The 23,996-nt window shown below is 36.0% G+C and overlaps 2 protein-coding genes and 1 long non-coding RNA gene across 3 annotated transcripts; 1 reads left to right on the top strand and 2 right to left on the bottom strand.

The window, feature by feature from the left end:
- The first annotated feature begins 18,205 nt into the window (after window positions 1–18,205).
- Window positions 18,206–18,894, top strand: ND-B17 (NADH dehydrogenase (ubiquinone) B17 subunit). The gene has a single exon (XM_023158212.2). It carries the CDS (start codon window positions 18,323–18,325, stop codon window positions 18,821–18,823), a length of 501 nt encoding a protein of 166 aa, XP_023013980.2. The 5' UTR covers window positions 18,206–18,322; the 3' UTR covers window positions 18,824–18,894.
- Window positions 18,895–20,457: 1,563 nt separating this feature from the next.
- Bet1 (Blocked early in transport 1) lies at window positions 20,458–20,972 on the bottom strand. Its single transcript, XM_023158213.2, has one exon. It carries the CDS (start codon window positions 20,838–20,840, stop codon window positions 20,508–20,510), a length of 333 nt encoding a protein of 110 aa, XP_023013981.1. The 5' UTR covers window positions 20,841–20,972; the 3' UTR covers window positions 20,458–20,507.
- A 2,275-nt stretch (window positions 20,973–23,247) lies between these two features.
- Window positions 23,248–23,984, bottom strand: LOC141480472 (uncharacterized). Its single transcript, XR_012464365.1, has 2 exons — window positions 23,941–23,984; window positions 23,248–23,762 (listed from the first exon to the last, which is right to left on the bottom strand). It is a non-coding gene; the product is annotated as an uncharacterized lncRNA (long non-coding RNA).
- Between the last annotated feature and the right edge of the window lie 12 nt (window positions 23,985–23,996).

Raw genomic sequence — 23,996 nt, 5'->3', positions numbered from 1 at the left:
TCATTGTTAGAGGTGTAAATGCATATAATTTGGTAATATCGCTATTTGTATATAACTGCATATTTTTGAGTAATTTAGCTATATGGTATAACGCATGCGCCTGAGCTCAAGCGACGTTTATTAGCAGAACTCCCGTTACTGGAAATGATATTTATGCATTCTCCTCCCTTTCCTGCTTGATATTGATTTATTTATAGTTGCCAAGTGCTTACTATTACCTACTTAGTTTGCTTAGTTTGCTGCGTCAGACGCTATATAGTTGCTTGCTACTCCCATTTACATGTCAGAATCTAAATTTGTTGTATTGAGTGAGCTTATTGTTTTATTTTTGCGTAATATTTAATGCCTGCTTAGTACTTTAATACTTACGCTTCCAGTCCAGTGGTTAATTTTTGTTATAGGTTAAAGTTTGAAGATCCTAAACTACATGAAAAACTATGATTATTGATGTTAATAAATTGGTTTAGTACTACGGTTTGTTGTTTCAATCGGAGTTGGTAAATTGGAAGATTGAGTTTGCGAAATCGGGTATTTGTCTGGAAATTTAATTTACCTGGCGCCCATAAATAACTTGAAATTCAGTGACACCTTATCGAACCACCCCTTCTTCACTGAAGCTAGCGGCAAATGCCCACTTGTCATCCGACACCTGTGGTCGAGAAACCTAACCACTGATACGGCTCAGTGTCGAGGTTTCACGGTGTATGGAAAGACAATGGAGAATGTAGATAATCGAATTGATGTTAGACTCGTTACACATTGGGAAAATATAAAGAAAAATATAGGTGCCAGCACTCTCATAGCCAAACCAAATTTCAAAAATTGTTCAATTTTCACTGATAATTTCGTTGCCATTCAATTGGGTAGAGTGAAGGTTCATTACGATAAACCATTATATTTGGGATTTTCCATATTAGAATTATCTAAAACAGTCATGTATGACTTTTTCTATGGATGCATCAAACAACACTTTGATGAAAATGTCTCTTTACTTTACACAGATACCGACTCGCTCATTCTTAAAGTAAACACAGAAAATTTTTATGAATTCATAAAAACTAACATAAGTAGATTTGATACATCCAATTACAGTATAGTTAACCAATTCAATATTCCAGTAACAAGTTCAGTCTTGGGTAACTTCAAAGATGAATTTCCAAATGATCCAATCATGAGTTTTTATGGTACAGGTGCTAAAGCATATTATGTGAAATCTGTTGATGGTGAATTTAAGAAAGCCAAAGGGGTTAAACGATCTGTAATAAAGAATGAATTGACATGCGAAGATTATCAAAAAATCGTCGAACAAGGTGGTATGATATTCAGAAAGATGAATTCATTTAGAAGCGTGTTACATGATATGTATACTGAATTAAAAAATAAAGTTGCATTATCATATCACGACGATAAACGATTTATCATTCCGAATACTACCCACACTCTTCCTTGGGGTCATAATGATATTGAATTTTATGAAAACGATCCAAATGAGAACATTCGTTGGATAAGTAATATTATTCAACAATCACAATCTCAGGAGACTCCATTGGATCAATTGATTAATTTATTATCTGCCGAGATCAATGATTGAAATATCATTCAATATCTTCAAAACCGGAAAATTCAATATTGATATTTATGTAGCCATTTATAATTAATAATATATGATAGAAGTAATGTGATAATAATGTATTATGTATGTATGTATATGTATTACTGTAATGAATATAAAATGATTAAAATTTTATTTGTATTATTTCTATTTCCCTAATCAATTACTGCAATATATAGTATAATGTAAATGACAGAAATATCAGTTTGAAGAGAATCATCGTAGAGTGCACAATGTCTAAAACAATCGATAAGTTTGGTAGAAAAAGAAAATGGGGTGGTAATGTCATTCGAGGTCCTCCTGGGAATGGTTTTAAATTAACAAAAGATGGTCATTATGACATGCAAAGGAAAATATTGAAAAATACAAGTGAACCAATTGACAAGAGTGATTGTGTAACTGTATCATATCTTGAGGGGGAAATTAATAGAGCAAAGGAAGTTATACTTCTAGCCCTACAAGCTGCAATACAATCCACAATAGGCAATATTGCTCGGGACGCCCGGCAAGCATTTGACGATAAAATTGCAGAGGCTCGGATAACTTTCACTCGTAAATTTGACAAACTTACAAGTGATGTAGACATAAAAATGTCTGACATAACAGCGTCTACAAATAAAAAATTTGATGCTATGTCAAACATAACAGGGACTACAATGAAAAAGTATGATGTACTGGAACAGAGAGTTGAAGTATTGGAGAAAAACCATAAAGAAGTTTTGGAGAGAAACTATAAAGTCAGGCCATCATCATCAGGTGGACTGGGATATCCAGGACTGAACATTAATCCAAATCATAGAATAATACAACCAAAACCAAAACCAACTGATGATGTATTAATGGAACCAACATGGTGAATGTATTCCCTCGTTAGGTTAGGTTAATAGTTACGTTAGGTTAGCTGCATACTTACGTTAGGTTAGGTGTTAGGTTAGTATTCCCTCGTTAGGTTAGGTTAGGTTAATAGTTACTGTAGGTTAGGTAAGATTATGACTTACGGTAGGTTAGCGTACTAGGTTAGGTTACGTCAATACATACGTTAGGTTAGGTGTTCGGTTGCATAGCGGTAGGTTAGCGTACTAGGTTAGGTTACGTTAGGTTAGCGTACTAGGTTAGGTTACGTTAGGTTAGCGTACTAGGTTAGGTTACGTTAATACATACGTTAGGTTAGGTGTTCGGTTGCATATTATGTTAGGAACGCGCGAAGCGGGCGTTAGGTTACGTTAATACATACGTTAGGTTAGGTGTTCGGTTGCATATTATGTTAGGAACGCGCGAAGCGGGCGTAGATCTCTCTCCAGATGTCCCGCCTACCTGAGGCCGGAGGTCCCACCCACCTGGGCGGAGCCCAGGCAGTGGGCGTGGCCCGTTAGGGCCACGCCCACCCCCCGTCGCCACCAACTTTTCGGATACCCCGCCCCTTCCCGAAGCCCCGCCCCGTTTCCGAAGCCCCGCCCCTCCCCTCCCCGAAGCCCCGCCCCCGACTCCCAACATTTGCGCATGTACACCCCTACCCTCAACGCGCATGTGCGCTCCCACCATTTTCCCACCACTCACGCATCGAAGTCGATACCCTCCGGAGAGCACTCTACAACATTCAGTTCGAGAAGTCATCTCATCGAGAGCAGTCCACTCCACTTCAAGGCAGTAGCTTCCAACGACTAACTTGACATTTGAGTAAGTAAATTAATAATGTTATTTTTTTATATCAACTAACTTTGTATTATTTCTTCTTTTTCAGAATGGCAACCAATACACAGGAGGTGAATAATGCTGTGGCGTCTATTCTGCCGGTGTCCGCTGACCAGGAGGAGGCAGCATCTTCGAGAGCGGTGACGGGTGACCAGCCAACCACTTCGCGTTCGCGAGTTAGGTGCAGATCTTCTAGCCCTGACTTATTCGAGGAGGAGGAGGAAGTCAGGGCTGTGAAGAAGGTTTGCCAACGACCTGCAGCAAAGGTTGGTCCTATTTCAAAGTACCGAGCTACTTGCAATAGGACTAATCCTTATGCAAGTAGTTTTTCGACCTCTCGTAAGAGGGCCTCCACACCAGCAGCAGCACCAGCAGCAGTGGAAATTCCGAGGAGTCCTTCTCCGGAGTTGGTGATATTGTCGCCGTTGGTGACGCGACTACCACCGCTGCCAGCGACACCGGCGGATCCTGAGGTGTTGGTGCCACAGCCTATCGGAGAGGTTAGTGAAAAGATGAGTGTTTTTCTGCAGAGATGTAAGGAAGCAGAACGAGCTGCCCGATCTAGCGAGGCCGCGTTGGTTACCATGAAGCGACAAATGGCTGAAATGGATAACCGACGGAGGGAAATCCAAAAGGAAATGGCCGAAATAGATCGGAAGTATGCATCTCTGCAGGAAAGGTGTAAAGCAGAGACCTCTTCGATAAAGCTGTACAAAAAAATAGTGACAGTTATGGACACTCTTTTTGTAGATGAAGTGTAAATATAAGATTAGTTTTAGGTTAGTTAGGAGTATTTAATTATGGTAGTTTTAAGTTTATATTTGTTAAGTTTATATTGAATAAAGGAAAAGGAAGTGAAATAAAGGGTGTACACTGTTTTTTGGTTTGGTACACATTGAACAATGCGATGGTTGGAGCATTTTTCTTCACTTCCTCTTATTATTATTATTATTTTTTTATTTCAATTCCAAGTTCTTCTAGACAAATACCTCACATCAATTTTTGTGTTCTCTAATCACTTGTAAATAATTTCATGTGAAGAAAATTTAAAAAATAAAAAAATAGACATGTTTCATAGTGAAATCGACAAGTATATTTCATTTGTATTTTATCCATTCAAGTATCTCTTTCATTGAATATGTCTTATGTCACTTTGCAATTTACCCCTACTCATTGAATATGTCTTATGTCACACTGCAATTTACCCCTACTCAATGTCCCACTCCTCTCCCACTCCCTCTCGAAAGTATAAAAGTAGAAATCATCTGATGAAACATTCAGTTGATCAGCTAGCATCGAGATGGAACCCGATTCAACCTCCGAACCCTATAGCTGCCCGGATCAGGGGTACAACTTCAATTACTGGGATAACAGCCAGGTACAGGTAGTCTCTTCCACCACGGAACCCCACAGTCCGCCATATGAATACCGGGATCACGACATCAGGATGCAAGTTCAACATGTCACTGGCAGTGACGAAGGACACTTGGACGATTCGGAATATCCAGATCCTGACGGATGGTGGGACCCTGCTTATGATGACATTGTCCCAATGAGCAGCGACGACGACGATGATGACGACGACGACTCTGGCGATGATGCTGATGACGAGCTTGACGTTAGACGTCCTCCACCATCCCCTATCCTCATCGAGGATAGTCCTCCGCCATCCCCAATCCTGATCGATGATGATGTCCTCAATTCCGATGATGACATATAATCATCTACTCGTCCATCATTTCCTTTCCTTTCCTTCCACGGAGTACACACTTTTTGGTTGGTGTACACGAGGCTGGGGCAGTGTCTTCCTCCCTTCCTCTCCCTTCCTTCCCCTCTTATTAGTTTTTTTTTTCCATAATAATCACTAAGAATTTCTCCTAATAATTGCTCAGAGTTTCATTCTTGATGTTTTCGAATCTCAAACACTGTTCTACATTTCACCCCCTCCATTTCATTTCTTCCAATATAAATATAGCAACAATCACAGTTCTATATCATTCTTCCACAATGTCGAGTACAGAACCCATCCAAGTACATGAAATAGATTCAACGTCTGATCATTTGAGTACAACCTTCGCTCAATTTCTGCAGCGAATCTATGATCTTCCTGATGATTTCGCAGAACGAGTGGAACAAGGTATTCAGGACGACATAGATGCTGTTGATGATAATAATGCGGATGATGTGATTAGTATATCATCTGATTCAGATGATTATGACGACGACGACATCATGAGTATATCATCTGATTCAGATGACTATGAGGATGATATCATTAGTATATCATCTGATTCAGATGACGATACCATAATTATTGTTTCTGATGATGAGGAGCGTTAGTCCATATCATTGCATGGATTGATAAAAAAATAACAGCCCTTTTCAGGGCTACAATTAAAGACTGAAACAATAAAAAAAAAATAGCTCTTTTCAGAGCTACCATTATACTTTCAAACAGAAACAGATTCATACCATTGTTAACATTATGTTAACATTATAATCTCAAACGAAATATATGTATGTGAAAGTATTCATCATTATATGCATACAATGATTGACAAAATGCCAACTTCAACTTTCATTTAAAGTAGTACTCATCATATGCATAGATATTCAATGACTATCAAATTCCAAATTTCGACTTTTCAGTCAAAGTAGTAATTTATTTGTCATATAATGTATAGATATTCAAAGACTAACAAATAGTAATTTATTTGTCATATAATGTATAGATATTCAAAGACTAACAAATTTCCAACTTAGACTTTTATTAGTCAAAGTATTCATTTGTCACATAATCTATGAATACTAATACAACTAACTACTGTTTGTGTGAATAATGTAGCCCTGAGAAGGGCTGTTGTTTTTTTTTTGACCAGTAGGTCCACGGTTATTGTGCCACAGGTTGGACATTATTACATATAATACATGTAGATACTCGGGTGAAGTTTGTTAGTGGCCTCTCGCAAGCTTCACACCAATTCTGTCCCATTTCCATAATTGAGACAGTGTTGTGGGTGTTGACATGGGCATACCACCCTCCATTATTGTTTCTATGCGAATAAAACCGAAAGCAGCACCAACATAGTTTTTTGTTCTCTCCATCTATTGTGCTGATCAATACGTATGCATCCATTGCACAATACAAATCCAAGGGATCTTCCAGTGTCTCACTGACATTGAGTGTTCGCATACCGATCTTCATAGCACCATCACCTTCAGTTGTGTCAGCTTCTATCCCTTCATCATCTCCTTCTTCATCCATGACCCTCTCAAACTCCATCACGTCATCATCTTCGTCGCTTTGGTTGGCCTCGTTTTCAACTTCGTCTATCTCATCTTCATCGACTCCAACATCTTCTGCTTCAACTATTACTTCCTCTAGCGGAACATTGACATCCTCATCATCTGATTCGTCTATCCAATTGTTTTCATCAACAGCAGATATTCTATTTAATGCAGCATTTATTTTTGCAGAATTCATCTTGTTATTGTTTGCTCACAGTTATAGAGAGTGAATGAATGAACTCTAGGTTTGCAAGTCAACTTATATAGGAGGTGATGCGACTCCCACTTGACTCGTTTAGAGTGGAATAGTAGGAGAAGTTATCCCACTATACTTCCACATGATGTTGATTTGTATAAATAGAGATCGTAGGTATAGGAGAGAGCATTCAGAGTTTCTGTAAGTCATCTCTTAATATTTCTAATCGAATTAGTAAAATGCCGTTTCCAAAAGAGTGGAATGAAAAACCAAAAGTGTGTGTCTACCCAATGATGATTGCAGGGGCTATTGTGTGCTACTTTTGTCAAATAAGTAGACCTAAGGATTCAATCAATCCATGTACTGGTATGTGTAGTGATTGCGTGTTGCGGATTCAACTATCGCCTCCTTCTCATCCACCGAAGCGAACAAAATCGGATTATCGTCAACAACAGTTACAGTGTCTGAAGTGTTCCGAACCTATAATATTTAACAATATAGGTATCTGTAGAAATATTTGTGGTACCTGTGCTGCCGTTCCAACTCCACTGCAACGTTGTTTGCGTTGTGATACATATTCCATGAATTGTTGGAATCATGTATGCAATGCATGTAGAAGTACTTGGGATCTGTGTGAGAAGGTTGGTCAACTCTACCCCAATAGGAGAATCCATTTTTTTCAATGTTGGTGTTTGACGCACGATCAACAACTATTGAGGAATAGAGTCAAAGAACGTTCCACATCCACAGAGACATTATAACATTTTTCATTTTTTATTATCGTTATTGTCCTCTATTATTAATAAATATATATATATTTTGAATTTATTTGTATTATTTTCTAACATTTAAAAATACATGCATGCAACACAAAGTTTTCCTCTTAAATGACAAAGATTGTTACATGCGTGAATAGTTTAGTGAGAGAGCGCATGTGCCAGTTGATGAAAGAGCGCATGCGCTAGTTTATTTTCTTCTATAAATGGTGAGGTCTCAGTAACATCATCACCTTTCCTATCCACATTCTATTGCTATCACATATCATTCCTCAGACCTTAATAATCATGAGCTCTATGCCGCTATTGATTGCTGAAGATGGTTCACCACTTGTTGATATCGATCAGACTGATTTTGAAAATATTCCAGTATTACATTTATCGAGTCAAGATTCGATAAATGATTTTGATATTAACGACTTCGTTAACTTTGCAGATGTGCCAGAACCAAATGAGCAAATTATTATTGAAAATCCGATCGTTTCGCAATTATCATCACTCAAACACTCTTCATCTACCCTTCCTCTTGGTGTTGATAAGAAATCTAGAACAATCAAGAGGAAGGTTACTAAGGCATCTTCATCGATTGTCACTGACTTTAAAGAAAAGAAAGAATCCAAAAGTGTTGTGCGACAGAAAAAACCTGCAACGAAAAGTGACAGATCGAAGAGGAAGCCAAAAGGTACTCCTAAAGAAATGAAGAGTGATTTGAAAGCTGAACCGCTATCTTCTTTCAGTCCCCTCCATCGGTTTGGGGAAATGAAAAGGAAAGCAAAATGCCGTCTTGTAAAGGCACAGATGACTATTGCTGAACTTGAAAAGAGTGAGCGAGCTATTAATGCTAATAATGAAACTCTTGAAGCATTAGATGCCAAGATTGCATTAGCGAAGGTTGAATTGGCTAGAATGTCTAAAGATGCTGATGAACTCCGTTCAAAAATTGGTAAAGATAAGAAATTCCATCAACGTTCGAGAATGCAAGCTCAGGCTGAGCTTGAGGAGTCGACTAAGCTTTATGAGACAGCATTATCAGTGAGAGATAATTGGCAAAAAGAGTTGGATACTGCATTTCAAAGTGACGGCGATTAGTTTTGGGAATGATAATGTGTTTTCAATATCGTGAGTTGAAAAATATAAGCGGGAATGGAGAATACAATTAATTTGGTTTGGTATACACAGAACATTGCGAATGGCTGGGGCAATGTTTACCGCTGCAATATTTTTCAGTTCACATACTTATAATTGAAATGAAAACAATAATGAACTTTAATATTACTTTATTCATAAAAGTCACTATTATATACATTTAAACCATATTTGATTCATCAATCCAAGAATTTTGTTCGCTAGGAAGGCCTAACCACTTTACATATACTTTATTTTTTCTTCTCTTCAACACCTTCTCAATCAGATATACGTCAGGATTCTCGGTTCGTAATAACTCTTCTTCGTAAAAACATCCTCTAATCGGCTGTTCATTTATATCTTCAAGATTATAAGTCGTTGGGATGGTTTTATTAATTTTAACAATCTTGAATAGCTCCGTGGTAAAATTCGCAGTGTAAGACTTTTCAAAAATATTTTTGTATTTACTTATACGTACAATATCATTTAATTGGAATTTGGGTTTACTTTGTCTTCCTCCAATTCCATTGATACCCTTGAATTTTAATTTTGTTGTTGAATCAACATTGATGGGTGCCATACCTATTGTACGATGAACTTTATTATTATATCTACTAGTTATAATTGGAAGAATATCAAGCCATTTGTGGTGACCTCTCATCGAAAATTCCTTGTAGAGCCATGCCTTTATTGTACGAATCACTCTTTCTGCTATAGCTGCCTTCTTTGTGCTAAATGTTGAATAATGATTGATATTATATTCTCGCATGAGAGATGAGAAGCTTTTATTGAAAAATTCTTTCCCTTGATCGCTTTGTATGTGTTTGGGGGAGTATTTGGCTTCTTTCAGTACATGTTTCATTGCATTAGTTACTGTACTACCTGTTTTATCTTTAACTGCCACAGTCCACAGATATTTGGAGTAACAATCTATCACTACAAGTATATATCGGTATCCTTCATTACTTTTTGCATAAGGTTGCAGTTCAGCTAAATCTATTTGCCATAGATCTGCAAAACCTTTGATGGTGGTTATTCTTCTACGAAAATTACGTCTTGCAGGTTTATGTAATTCATTAACAACTTGTCGTTTGACATCACTTATTTCATTAGTCATTCTATTTCAATATGATTAAAGAGAAAAGGTGATAATGTTACTGCATTGAATGATGATGTGACAGTGATCATAACATGTGAATATGTTAATATATTATACCTTCTTCACGTAATTCTTCAATTATTGAAATTATTTCATTATCATGTCCGGTATGTCCAGCTGACTTTGAAGCTACCAATAGTCGTAGGCGAGCAACTAACTCTTTCGGTGAATTCCAGTACACATAATTCACAGGTTTAGAATTATATATTTTCTCCATTTTCACTCGTTTGAGTGCTCCACCAATTTTACTTCTACTTCTTATTGGATATTGTCGTGAGTCTAATAGAGGTTTGATAACTTCACGAAATTTTTTAGAATTTGTATTTTTAAAACCATTCTTCAGATGATATTGTTTATATGGAGCATTCGTTATTTTCAATATTTTGGAATATACTTGACGAGTTTCTTCATTATCAACATCTTGTGGATTCTTCAAAAAAATCATATCATACAATTCTGGACTACCTGCGCATTCATATTTTTTCACTTTATTAGCATCCCAAAATGAAATGTTTCCATCTTTGAAATGCACCACTAGACTTCCCATTTTCAGCTTTTGTGTAATAGGATCCATACGTACGCCAAATGTTCCATCATATGCTGGATTTCTAGATTTTACATTATTCAAATGTTTCATCAAAACATCTTCACCACTTTCATTCATAACAGGTGAGATGTCAGGATCCGAGGAATCGATGTGGGACGATGATGGTGTTTCGAATAGAGTTGTTCTCATATCGTCTTGAAGTGTGCTCATGTCACTATTCACAGATGATACACTACCAAAAGATTGTTTTCTTCCTATTGGAGTACTCATGGGATAATTTGAAGTAGATTGAACAGTTCCATGATTTGGTGATAACACTGGTGATTTAGAAATAGCGTTTGATGATAAAACATTCAATGGTTTCATTATGGGCTCATACAATCTTTCAAGTGTCGTACGATTTTCAATATTATCATTCTTGATAGAGTTGAATTTCTGCCTGACAGCTTCTGTTGTCTCTACTAGTTGACGTTTCAAATTTATTTCATTGTTTTTATTTTCAAGATCTTTTTTTGTATTCATAATGCCCTTTTTGAATTAAAGCTTAATTCGCTGATGAAGTGACCTCTACAATATTCAGTGATCGAATAAGTTCCAAAAACAAGATCATGGGTATATAAAACTATCGAATCCTTTGCGATATCTACCTTCATCTATTTTTCTATCCTTATCAATGACTAGAAATCCATATTGGTCCTCCCAGCATTTAACACACATCAATTGGAATTGTTTGAATGTTACATCGGGTGAAACATGATCTGAATAAATGTGATGTAAATTCGTCTCATCTTGTTTGAACATTATAATGAAATTGGTATTGTCACGCACTAACTGTTTGGGTACCCGTGAATATGTCTGTGCTAGATAAAAACAATCAACATCCTTATGACGTCCCATACAGAAATATGATCTAATAATATCTTGCTTTTCACATATCACATCATCGAAAATGAAAACAGAATTAGGCTTAGCGTCGGAGGGTTCCACTATTTCTGCATTATTGCTGAATGTATAAAAACCTAATCCTTTTATAGGTTCCAAAACACTTCGCAAGTACTGATATTTAGGTTGATTGAGTGATTTCGAATAGAGATACACATTTCTAAATCTCAGTCCTTGTGGATGTGTTAATAGTGATATCATTGCATTCGTCTTTCCACAATTTGAAGGTCCTATAATGAGTCCTCGAACTGATGATGGAAGTAGTGGACCATGTCTGAATACCCTTTGTCCATTCAATCCACACCCAAATTTCTCATCTAGATTATCTACAGCAAACTTTTCTTTCTGTTTTACAATGCGCATCGTGCCGTGGTTGGAGACTATATAAATGTTATTAGCTTATTCATTTCAATGTGTACCATCAAACGATACGGACGTATTGAAAGTGATCGTAAAATTAAAAGAGGTTGTGGTTTTGTTAATGATTTAATAAACAAACTTCCTTTCGAATTACATCTACCCGGAGGTTATCAATACTGTGGACCGGGTACAAAATTGAAACAACGTTTAGCTCGTAACGACCCTGGAATCAATAAATTAGATATTGAATGCAAAAAACACGATATTCAATATTCTAAGCATCCATCCGATCTTGCAGCAAGACATTTAGCCGACAAAGAACTTGAATACAGCGCTTGGGATAGGGTTAAATCGAAGGACGCGAGTATTGGGGAAAGAGCAGCTGCATTACTTGTCACCAACATTATGAAAGCGAAAAGACATATGGGCATGGGTTGTAGTACCAATAAGAAAAAATGTAAGAGGAAACAAACGAAGAAAAATAAAATTAAAAAAGTTGCATTTGGTGCTGGGATAGTCCATAAAGTGCGAAATGTATTGAAGAAAGCTGGTGGGAATCAATTTGTGACGAATAATAGCAAAAAAGCTATCACTGTGGCATTGCAGGCGGCACGTAAATACCTTAAAGCTGCCGGTGGAAAGAAGAAAATCCGCACACCACGCATAATTCCTGTTCCCAAGATCGGTGGACTTTTACCATTGATACCAATTTTTGCTGGACTATCCGCACTAGGAAGTTTGGCGGGAGCCGCTGCTGGTATTACCAAGGCCGTGAATTCGGCAAAAGCCAGCAGAGCGGCTTTAATGGAAGCCAATCGTCACAATAAAACCATGGAGGCTGTAGCATTAGGCAAACGCGGAATTGGAATATATCTCAAACCATACCGTAAAGGTTTAGGACTATATTTAAAACCATACAAAGCCACAAACAAAACAAAAAACTAATTGAACCCCTACCTCAGAGGCCTCTTACTGATCTCGATCTCAGTTATTATGCACAAAAAATGAAAATTCCACATTTTCGTGGTGTTTTTATGCGTGATAGATTACCATCTTCAGGTCCAAAACAAAACGAGACAGCTATTGTTAATTTAGATGGAATAAGTGGACCAGGAACACATTGGGTGGCATATAAAAAATGTGGGAAAGAAGTCACATATTTCGATAGTTTTGGAGATCTACCCCCACCATTGGAATTGACTCGATTCTTTCGAAAATGTTCGAATGTAAAAATCAAATATAACTATGATCGACAACAGAAATTTAATACAGTTCTCTGTGGTCACTTGTGCTTGCAGTTTCTCTCTAAATAATTTTCCAAATAAAAATGGATTCAACACCAAAACTGGATCGGGAGGCTATCAAGGGAATGGGGTTTTCACTTAGAATGTTTTCAAAATATGGTACCTTGAAAAAAATGGATAAAGTGATGCTTGCAAATATGCCTAAGGAAGTGATACTTGCATGTGTTGCACATGAGATTGCATATGTTTGGGAAAAGTTGCCTAAGCATCTGCAAGATGACATCGATATAATGAAACATAGATATTGTTATGAGCACCACCACCACGATCAAAATTTAGAATCGGATGTTAATGACGGTCCTATACCTCGGAAATCTATGTGTTGTATTTGTAATATAGAGGATGTGAATATTGGTATCAATAAAAATGATACTTATTACAATACAACACCTTCCAAAAAGTGTAAATTGTCTCAAATGTGCTGTTGCTGTGTACAATAATAAATTGAAATGTGTTTCAAAATATTCATCAGTCATGTCACGAAAGTTCGAGCTACAAGCTGTCGGGACAAGTGTCTTGAGTGCGGATTTTTTTCCACCAATTGAATTGGATAGGAACAGTCGTTATGGATTAGGACTTTTGGGATTCTATGGGTGCAATACAATCAATAATATAACTGAAGCTAATAACTTAGTTAGTTTTAGAATCAGTAATGACAACTCATCGATACCCCAAAAGTTGACAATTGAAATTCCATGTGGTGCTTATGAAATAGAAGAGATCAATGCCGTCATACAGAAACATATCATGTTCAGATTGTTTCATGATAAAAAACCAAATGATGTCGTTGCAGATGATATTTTCTATCTACACGCCAATAATAATACATTCAAATGTGAAATGCGATCCAAATATGAAATTGATCTGACACATCCAAATTCAATAGCAGAAATGATGGGGTTCGCTCATGAAATATTTCCACCAAATCAGATACATGAATCATCATTACCAATAAACATTACAACTGTGAGACTTATCCGCTTAGATTGCAATATAATATCTGGTTCATATATAAATGGTGAAGAATCCCACATTCTTTTCTCATTCGATATTGATGTTGAACCTGGCTACAATCTCACTAAAGAACCACACAGTATTATATATATGCCTGTCAGTCCAGAAGGTCGTCAATTGATTCACAACATTACAGTGCGTATTTTGGATGAAAAAAATAACCTTATCGATTTTGGAAGTGAAGAAGAGATTTTCATTATTTTGGAATTGAAGAAAATCGAATAACTGTTGTTATGGGTTTCATTTATAATAGACAAAATCGCATTGAACAATCCCAAACGAGTTGCACTATCAAAAAGAAAGGTGTGCATAAAAAGAAGCTCATTCCACAAGTGTATGCTAAACAGTTAGCACATAACGCTCTGTCTGTGAGTGATCTTAAATTTTTGAAATCGATTGGATTGAAAGTGAGAAAATAACAATGGTGCTCGAAACAAACAATGAAAAGTTGAATATATTCAATGAACCAGTGCTCGATCATTCTCTCATAAGTTTACATGAGCACACATATAAGCCCTATGGATCACCGCTATTCAGGAATTCGGATGAAATCAGAATTGCAATCAATAATCAAGATGTTATACTAGATATTGCCGAGAGCTTCATTTACATAGAAGGTAAATTCACCCCCAAAGATGTAGCGAAAACATGCTATCTCTCGAATAATGCAATTGCATTTCTCTTTGACGAAATTCGTTATGAAATGGGTGGTGAACAAGTGGCTGTTGTTAGAAAACCTGGGATAACATCTACAATGAAAACCATGATATCATTTGGACAATCTCATGCTAACACATTATTGACATCTGGTTGGGGACTTTCACAATTGAAGCAAGATATCTTGGATACAAACAGTCATGTTTTTAGTGGAAAACTACCACTGAAATATTTGATGGGTTTTGCTGAAGATTACAACAAAAGTATCTTGAATGCCAAACAGGAATTGATTTTGATTATCGCTCGATCATTCAAAAACTCATATATAGGTGAGGTTGATGCTGATTTGGAAATAAATAAAATCGAATGGAAAATAAGGCATATTGTACCAGATGATAAACACAAGCAAAAACTTTTGAGTAGAATAAACAAAAGCGGTCTGAATGCCAAAATCAAGTTGGCGTATCGTATGTGGGACCTCTATGAACTACCATCATTACGTGGGACTTCTTCAGACATATGGGCCATCAAAACAACTAACGCATTGGAAACTCCTCGTTTTGTCATCATCGCATTCCAAAGTACTACCACATCTGAAGATAGAACACAAGATATTACAAAATTCACAACTGCTGATATCAATAGTATTCGAGTATACTTGAATTCTGAAGTTTATCCATATGAGTGTTGGAATTTGAATTTCGATAAAAAACTTGATGCTCCTGCTTATTATGCTTTTGAGAGTTTCCAGCGAAGTTATTATGATAAAGATATGAGTGAACCTCTGATGGACATTGGACAATTTAGAGAGAATCCACTATTCGTCATCGATTGTTCCCATCAACCGAATGCAACAAAATCATCAACTATTGATATAAAGATTGAGTTTGAGACGAGGAAGACCAAGTTTCCAGACAACACTAAAGTATATGCATTAATTTTGCATGATACAGTTTTAACATACAATGCATTGGATGGTTCAGTTCATAGCAGATATTGACACTTTTTTTTTCACTCTATCATGTACTGTTTTATGATCTTTTTTTTTTTTTTTATTTGTAACTGACTTATATCATGTATTGTATTTTATATCATATTTATTGTTTTGTAATCATTTTCTATTGTATTTCATCAGATTTAAATAAATAAAACATGAAAATAATACAAAGTTTTTTATTTGACATTATTTATGATTTACAGGAACATACAGACTATCTAAAATAACTTCTTCCTCATAATCATCATTTTCGCGACCATCTTCAATTTCCTCTCGATTTTCATCATTCAATTCAAAGTGATGAATAATCCATTCTGGCAAGTATGGTTGGAGGCTATACAGGAATCTTCTTAGGTTCAGTTCAATCATAACCTCACAAAGTTGCCACAATTCCAATTCATTATCCAAAAATTTGTTGCAAACTTCTGCACCACTCCAATAGTTCTCAGCATCACGAAGGCATAATTCGATTTGTTTTTCATCATAGCATACACTCATATCATAAACGCTTGCATGTTCGGCTCCATCACCCAACACCTTCAATTTAGACGACAAATGTTGAACCGATGATTTGAGATCTACAATATCGACCCAATCTTGACTTGCGTACTGCATCCACATCTTTAAATGGTGGAACTGAAATCGAATAAAAAAAACAATAAGCAACCTCCAATTTTTCAGTGATATAATACTCACATTCCCATTTTACTTGTAGTTACAAAGTGAGTGTATTCAACTAAGTTAGTAATGTTTATATTTCCATATAATTATCATCTAATATATGAATATTAATAAAACAATAAGAAATTCATTATAATTACTATTATTATTCAATCATATTGAATTTGACTAGAGTTATCGTTTTCACACCAAAAAAACTTTGTAAGCTATGACCTAAAGAAATTCACTATAAATTATTACTATTATTCAATCATATTGAATTTGACTAGAGATCGCGTTTTCATGCCAGCAAAACTTTGTTGGCTCTGTCCTAAATACATCATCGTATATTTACCACCTGATGAGTTGATACAAGATATATCGTCATCACTGAATTGCAACGAAATACGTTTTGGTAGCCATGTTTTAAATAATTTATCATTGCTCACATCTTGCAAAGTTAATAAAATTGATTTACCAAATCGTGTAGAATAAGTTGACATATTTTTAATTATGTACACTTCATCAATTGGCAATGATGATAAGGCCTTTTGCTCTAGTATTTCAACCTCCTGTACAATCAAATTATTAATTTTATTCAAGTCTACTTTTGAAACGGACATGATGAAAATATATATGAAAATATAAACAATTTCCAACAGACAAATACACTCACCGTCTTCCTTCTATTACGAACTGAATAACACTCTACCAATTGCTAACTGCTGCAGATATATTCGTCTACTGATTTCATAGTGTGCCAGGCATTTCTTTTATATTAAACAATGTGAGTCACCCCCACCATGAAACCGTTAAAGATTCACATTGCAAGTTGCTATCCACTAGAGATGCCTGACGTCACAGCCAAGCCCATCTCCCAACTTGATGCGATAACAGTTGCCGGTACGAGCAAGCAATGGTCGTTGCGGTCTCGGAGAGGGTAGACGCTAGGCAGACGGTCCTCGGCTGCCGTTGTGTCACCATCGATAGCGGGGCTAGAGCGAACCTTCATCGCTTCGGGAGAGGTGAGGGCAGACCGATGAATACGCATTACTCTGCCACACGTCGTGGAGTGAACATGTCGCTCTCTAGCCGTTGAACGGTTATTGCTGTGACGTCACTCCACTACTAACTTGGTGCCCTAACACCGATGGAGCATTTATTACTTGGAGGATCTTCGAAGTATGCAGACGTATGTTTGTACATAGACAAACAAGCACATGATGAAACCCTGTACCGTGCATTCTCCTACACACACACACACACATAAACACACAAAATCTCATATGAAAAAAAAATCTGAACGATCCATGCACCAGACACTTCAAGGTCACAACGCCTTGACTTCACTGCACAACAAAAAAAACTTCACCAAACAACAACCAATAAAAAAAGCAATTAATACGTCATAGTGGTGGGGGGAGGCCGAGAATCAGCTGTAAACAACTACTGTTTCGAAATAGATAAAACGACGTTTTTACGCTTTATAAACGTTATTGATACTTTGAAGATGATTTTCGACCAGCACCGATTATCCATATTTTCAATATTATCCCGATTGCGATATACAGCATAAATTTTTTTAGGAATCACGTTGAAAGGTAAGATCTCGTTAGTCCTTAGCTCCCACAAGTTTCGACTTTTGAGACTAGTCGTCCGTAGGGGGCGACAGCTGGTTAACGGAAAAACAGATTTCAAACAGAGAGAAACAGATTTTCTGGTATTTACAAAAAAACCTCAACTTAATGTGCATTGAGGTTGCTGTGGACGAGTTAAATAAAAAAAAAATGGTTTTCCAGTTTCAATTGAGAGGGAAAGGGAGCAGCCATGGTGCAAGTCAAATGTCTAATTTGTCCCATGTCTGCCGACTGTCGAGTGTCATTCACTATGACAATATAATGACATTAGCCTAAAATTTGTAGCTAGTGGTAAATATATATATTACGTAATTTATTCATTTACGAAGCTAATCTGTTCTCATTTTTAAATAAAAATGGGAAAAGCTTCAAATACTGGAGGTGTTAAACCTATGTCCATCGCCGGGCGATATGTGGATGAGCGAGAACGACTTTTTGGAATGACTGATGCTGAACGAACCTTTCGTAAACAATGGCTGAAAGATCAAGAATTATCGCCCAATGAACCGAGGAGAGTTCCTGAAATGTACAAGGCTACCTATAATCCCATTCGAAGAGCGTATAGGTGGCCACTGGATCAGTTGGCAAAAGCAATCGAACCCGTTGTTGGGGCTCAAAGAGCATATTCTATCAGATATTTCACAGGCAAAATATTTTTAGGAGTAGTTGGTGTTTACTGGTTCACCTACTATTTCAAATATAATAAATCTGATTGGACTCGGAAAGGTGGATGGAGAGTTTTAGAGTCAAGAGTGGCAGTCTACGAAGGAGATGAATCGTATCCAAAACTATCTGACAAGTTGAAAGGATCAGATTACGGGGGCAGAGGTTTTAATGACGTCAAATTAAATCTGTGAAAATATTGGTGAGGAGTTTAGAGCTTTGAAGATGTCATTATTGTGTAGTAAAGTTATGGAACTGATTGAAACTTGGTTTTGATAGGTACTGATAGTATATAAGTAAACCCTAAAATCAAGTGATAGTTATGACGTAGATTTGTAAAATATTGAGTCCAACCCTCATCCATAGAAAAGAAGGTATATCTAACCTTTTATCAAATTCATTCTTCAGATAGGAAATATGAGCAAGGCTATATTAACAACTAAGTATTCTGTAGTATTAACAAGAACAAAATCCAGACTGGTAGGCCGTATTTGAATGGAACTTGTATCAAACATTTTGTCTGCTACTGCGGCAGACATCATCAGTGGTATATGCATTGATTGCAAAAACAAAGGTTATATCTTGACTTCTCAGCTTACGGTGTATCTTGAAGTCTCAGCTGTGACTTTCATCAAATGAAACCTGGTCAAAAGAGTTTTCTTCTCTAATGGCATGACCATTTGAGATAGCCTTTTACACCATTTAGTGTTGTGATCTGCCAACTTCTAATGAATTACTCAAATACGAACTGAAAATTATATCAAACTATTTAAAATCAATCAAAGAACACTGTGAGTAAACTAGTTTCAGTCATTGTTCACTGTGGTTCTGGCGTTGAATCTGGCCATTATTACTCATTGCTCAGGAATGAAACAAACTGGTTTAAATTTGACGATAGTCGTATCACGAAGTGTTCTGGCGATGTCTTGAATATATTGGAGCCTCTGGAGATACCCTACATTAAGCTACATTTTCTTTTACGAAAGAGAGGACGATAGCAAATCAAGACCTTCAGATGATGTGGTGCTGCAGGTTTTTCTGGGTTTTCCTGCAGCTGAAAAAGCAAATGCGCCACTGGAATCAATGAAGTCGTCCTGGAGCTCCAATTAATTTTTGTAGTTTCATAATTTCATGACTTGAATTATTTTCTTCTTCAATATAATTGTATTAAAATATAAAAATTTACAATTGAAAGATAAGTAGATAAGTTTGTGTCACAAAATGATTTGTCTTATAATAATTCTATTTCTAGATAATTTTGTAAAGTATTATATTATCATTGTGGATGTATCATCCAATCTATATATTGGACAAATCATTGGGCAAAAAACAAATCTTTGTGAAAACCATATTTCATTTTATAGGAGGTTAAAATATTAAAACTTGCCTGCTCCATAAAACAAAAAAGTGAAAGGCAAGAATAAATAGTATACCTAAATTATAATCATCAATAATTTGTTGTTGATTTTTTTTATTAGGGGTGTATTCATGCAAAATAGCTAGTATTTGATTGAGCTATATAACCTAGAGTTAATTACCTGGATCAATCCAGGATTTGCATAAAGCTCAACTCTCCAAGGATGATAACGTCAAATTAGGTTGAAACTTGACATTCACATTAGGTTATATCTAGACTTCTCAGCTGAGACTGTGAGGGCGAAGGGTATATCTTGAAGTCTCAGCTGAGATTTTCATCAAGAGTTTTCTTCTTTTATGGCATGGCCATTTGAGATAGCTTTTTACAACATTTAGTGTTGAGTTCTGAAGGCAATCAGTAATCAAAAGTATTGTTTGTGGAAATAATGTGAAACCCAAACTGTACAAAGAATTATAACAATTCAACATTTAATTTAAAAAGATACTTTACAGGCAGAGATATTACCTGAACTTAATGACTAAGTAAAGAATAAAAAATACAATTATTGAAAATAAGAACATGTACAGAATATAGTAGTTGTGAGATCCTCTGGATAGCCTCAACACCTTTTTCATAGTTGTTCCCAAGAATCCACTAGTTCTATCCATGTCATCATCAACATCTCCAAGTAATCTGTCTTGATATTTCACTTCATTCCCAATATCAATAGATAAAGATTTCAGAACACCAATTTTCTCTTGTAGTTCTTGAGTCATTCGATTATTTTCATCTTCGATTTCGTTGGAATCTTGGGAAAGGGGCTGGTAATAGTTACCACCATGAGCCCTTCTCATTTTACTTGATGCCAGCTTTGAAAAATGATTTCACTTTAACGTAAATGTAAATACAAAAACTCTGCATATGTGTTGATGTTTTGTTTGACAAGTCACTGATGTTCACAAATGTTGACGTGTAGCTGTCAATTATAGTAAGGTCGTGTTCCGTTTGTCTAGAAGGTTACAATTTGTCCCGTTATTCAGGTTAGTAACAGGATACGGTTCCTGAAAAAATCAGTTACTCATCTGTCACCGCAGTGTAAAGTATATTTTCCTAGCGACGTGTTTTTCGCCCAGCAGGAACCGGGTTCGTCCCAATGGCGTCGGCAGGGTCGTGAAACTTTTCACGCGGCGTTTTAATGTTTTCTCTATTCAGTTGACGTACGGACGGACAGTGTCCCAGTGTATCATCATAGAACGAATCCAAAGAAGAAAAAATGATTGTATTGATTATTCTTGAACAAATGAAAATAATGAAGAGGAGGACCATATTTTCTGGAAACATACGAAATTTAGAAAAGAAATGAGTAACTTTCATAAAAATCGACAAAACGTGGGTTTTTTCCAAACAATGAATAGTCGTCTCATTAACTAAGACGAAACGTTCAGAAGGTATTGTAGATTGTCCCGTGAAAGATTCGCATAAGTGTTAAACCTTGTAGAAGAGGAACTGGGAATTTCTTTCTGTAACAGAGTCGAATTACCTATTATACCTGCAGAAAAACTGGCTTTAACTCTTAAATAAATGGACAAATTGATTGTCTTTCCTTTTTTGGGACTCGAAATGGTGCAGCATCAAGCCTTCGACTTTCAGGTTCATGGGGATCCTCATGGTTCCGTTGGTTTGAATCACTTTCATCAATCACTTCTGGATGGGAAAAATCGACTCTCCCGTTAATCTTCCACTGCATCCAAAAAATGCAAACGTCCCCAATAAACTCTCCTACTCTTTTAAGCGGCACTTCCTGCACGGATTTTTTTTCTTTTTTCTTTCCTTTTTGCATCTGAATTCCTTGAAATTAATAATAATCAGGATATTAAAAAACAAAAATCTCAATAATGTTTCATATTCATCTACATACCTAGTAGTAGTACTCACGTTTATTCACTTATTTTGGTTAGTAGTTTACAATTTGTTTGGTGTATTTGTTAAGACCCTGCTATAGGCTCGTGCCTCTTCAGGGTTTTTCTACATACCTATAGCACCTCTAACTTTTATATCATCATTATCTGAAGATGTATCTGGGGAACTGAATAGTAACTCTTGGAAAATTTAAATTTGCATTTTTTGTCTTCACCTCATAGTTCAAGCACAAGATGTGAGCATGAACACAATAAGATAAAATAAAGAATATATTCAATTCTTATCCCTTTCAGCACCGTTTTCCACAATTGTGACCACTTGTTCAAAGTGTGATTAAGGTGCAAAATAGTATTTGTATAGGACTGATACTACATTTAATGTTTGTGAAACATGTAAAAAGCCCATTTGTATTAAACATACTCCAGGTTTTCAACTCGGTTGAATCACAGAATACTAGACACTATTCTCTAGTTGTTTACTGTGTGAAGAGTGTAGAAGTGTTGCATCTAAATTGGCACTTGGAGATGAGTACATGTTTTTTTAAGAAAAAACGTAAAATGTAAGAAATATGTTGGGAATATGCAGTAGTGGAATTTTTAAATGAAAATAATGTGATTTTCTAGAATTGTTAGTTAAGAGGCATAAATTAAATTCATTTTTCACAATTCATCGAGGAAAAGTTCGAAGACGAAGAAGATAATGTTCCTTTGTCATTCTATCAAAAATTACATTAGAAATATGATAGCTTCATTAGTGAAAGTGGTGAAAGGGACATTTGAAAAGATACCTCATTAATGTTTTTTTTTTGTAATGGGAGCCCACTATACGATTCCCAATACTACATAGAAAGGGAACTCCACTGAATATTTCAAGCACGGAAATCATACAATTTTCTGGCTTGCATGTAATGATGTGCTTTTAAAAATGTCCACGCCAAATGTATCGAAATAAAAAATATGAATTTCACTTTATACCCGACGTCATGACACGAAGCACATTTTTCGTATTATGGATCAATTTGCATGAAGTTGATAGATAATATAGGCACAGTAGAATAATACAACCAGTAGGCTATCTTACCACGTGATCAGCCCGAGTTGCCGGGGACCTTCAATCGCTTTTAGGATGAGATTCTCATCCAACGTGTTCAGTGTTGTAGTATCGAAGGATTGGATCGTTATAATAAACGGTCGGAATTTGATATTGTGTTTAGTTTATTCGCTGTTGTTATTATTGTTTTTAGTTTTTGTTATTGGTTATAAGTAATTTACCAGAAAATATTCTATAATAACCTTAAATTTCGTTTTTATATGAGCGCACGCCTATGGTAAAACAACGAAATTGGCTCCTCACTTCTTTTATTATTCACAAACAGTATTAAGACACTCATTGTAACAAAACATACATGAAAAAACAGCAGTATTCCTTCAAAATATACCTAATATAAACGGAACTAAACTAATATTTGGCAATAATTGTACTTGAAAAAAATTGAACTACTCAGAAAACAATGAATGTAAACTTATCAGATATGGGCGAAGATGATTTGCACCAAACAAAAAGGCCCATCTTCTGTTTATCTGGGGGTCTGGTAGAGCTGTTGATAATGCAGAAATGGGTATAACTCCGTAGTCCGGTACTTGAGGCCAGAAAAACTTATAATTCACTGTAGGCGACATTCTTAAAAATGCAATTTCAACATTTTGGTTTCTAAAGTCATCAATGGAAATAACCTTTCCTACATAGTGATCGACTAGAGCTTTCACTTTAAACTGAACCAAATGAAATTTATCTAGTTTTATATCTCCAACATATTCTAAGGGTGCTTCATCTATATTGAACGCGTTCAAAGTAACCTAGAAAACGAAATCTAAGCATATTGTTCTGATAAAAAATTTATGAAAAAAAAAAGTGTGTTAAAATATCTAAAAATTTTTCAATATAGCTTTGCTATGATAATGTATGTTGTAGCAAATATATTTAGTAAACATGTAGTGTAAATACTTAAGACTACAACAACACAATTTTGCAGACCTCATCAAACATCAGTTTTGTAGGTAAGAAATGACACGTCAGGATGATAGCCAACT

Source organism: Leptinotarsa decemlineata, unplaced genomic scaffold (genome assembly GCF_025532065.1).
Source record: "Leptinotarsa decemlineata unplaced genomic scaffold, Ldec_3_MD MMD2_P_RNA_scaffold_9, whole genome shotgun sequence".
In the NCBI taxonomy this organism is placed as follows: Eukaryota; Metazoa; Arthropoda; class Insecta; order Coleoptera; family Chrysomelidae; genus Leptinotarsa; species Leptinotarsa decemlineata.
This window is presented reverse-complemented; position numbering and strand designations above follow the sequence as displayed.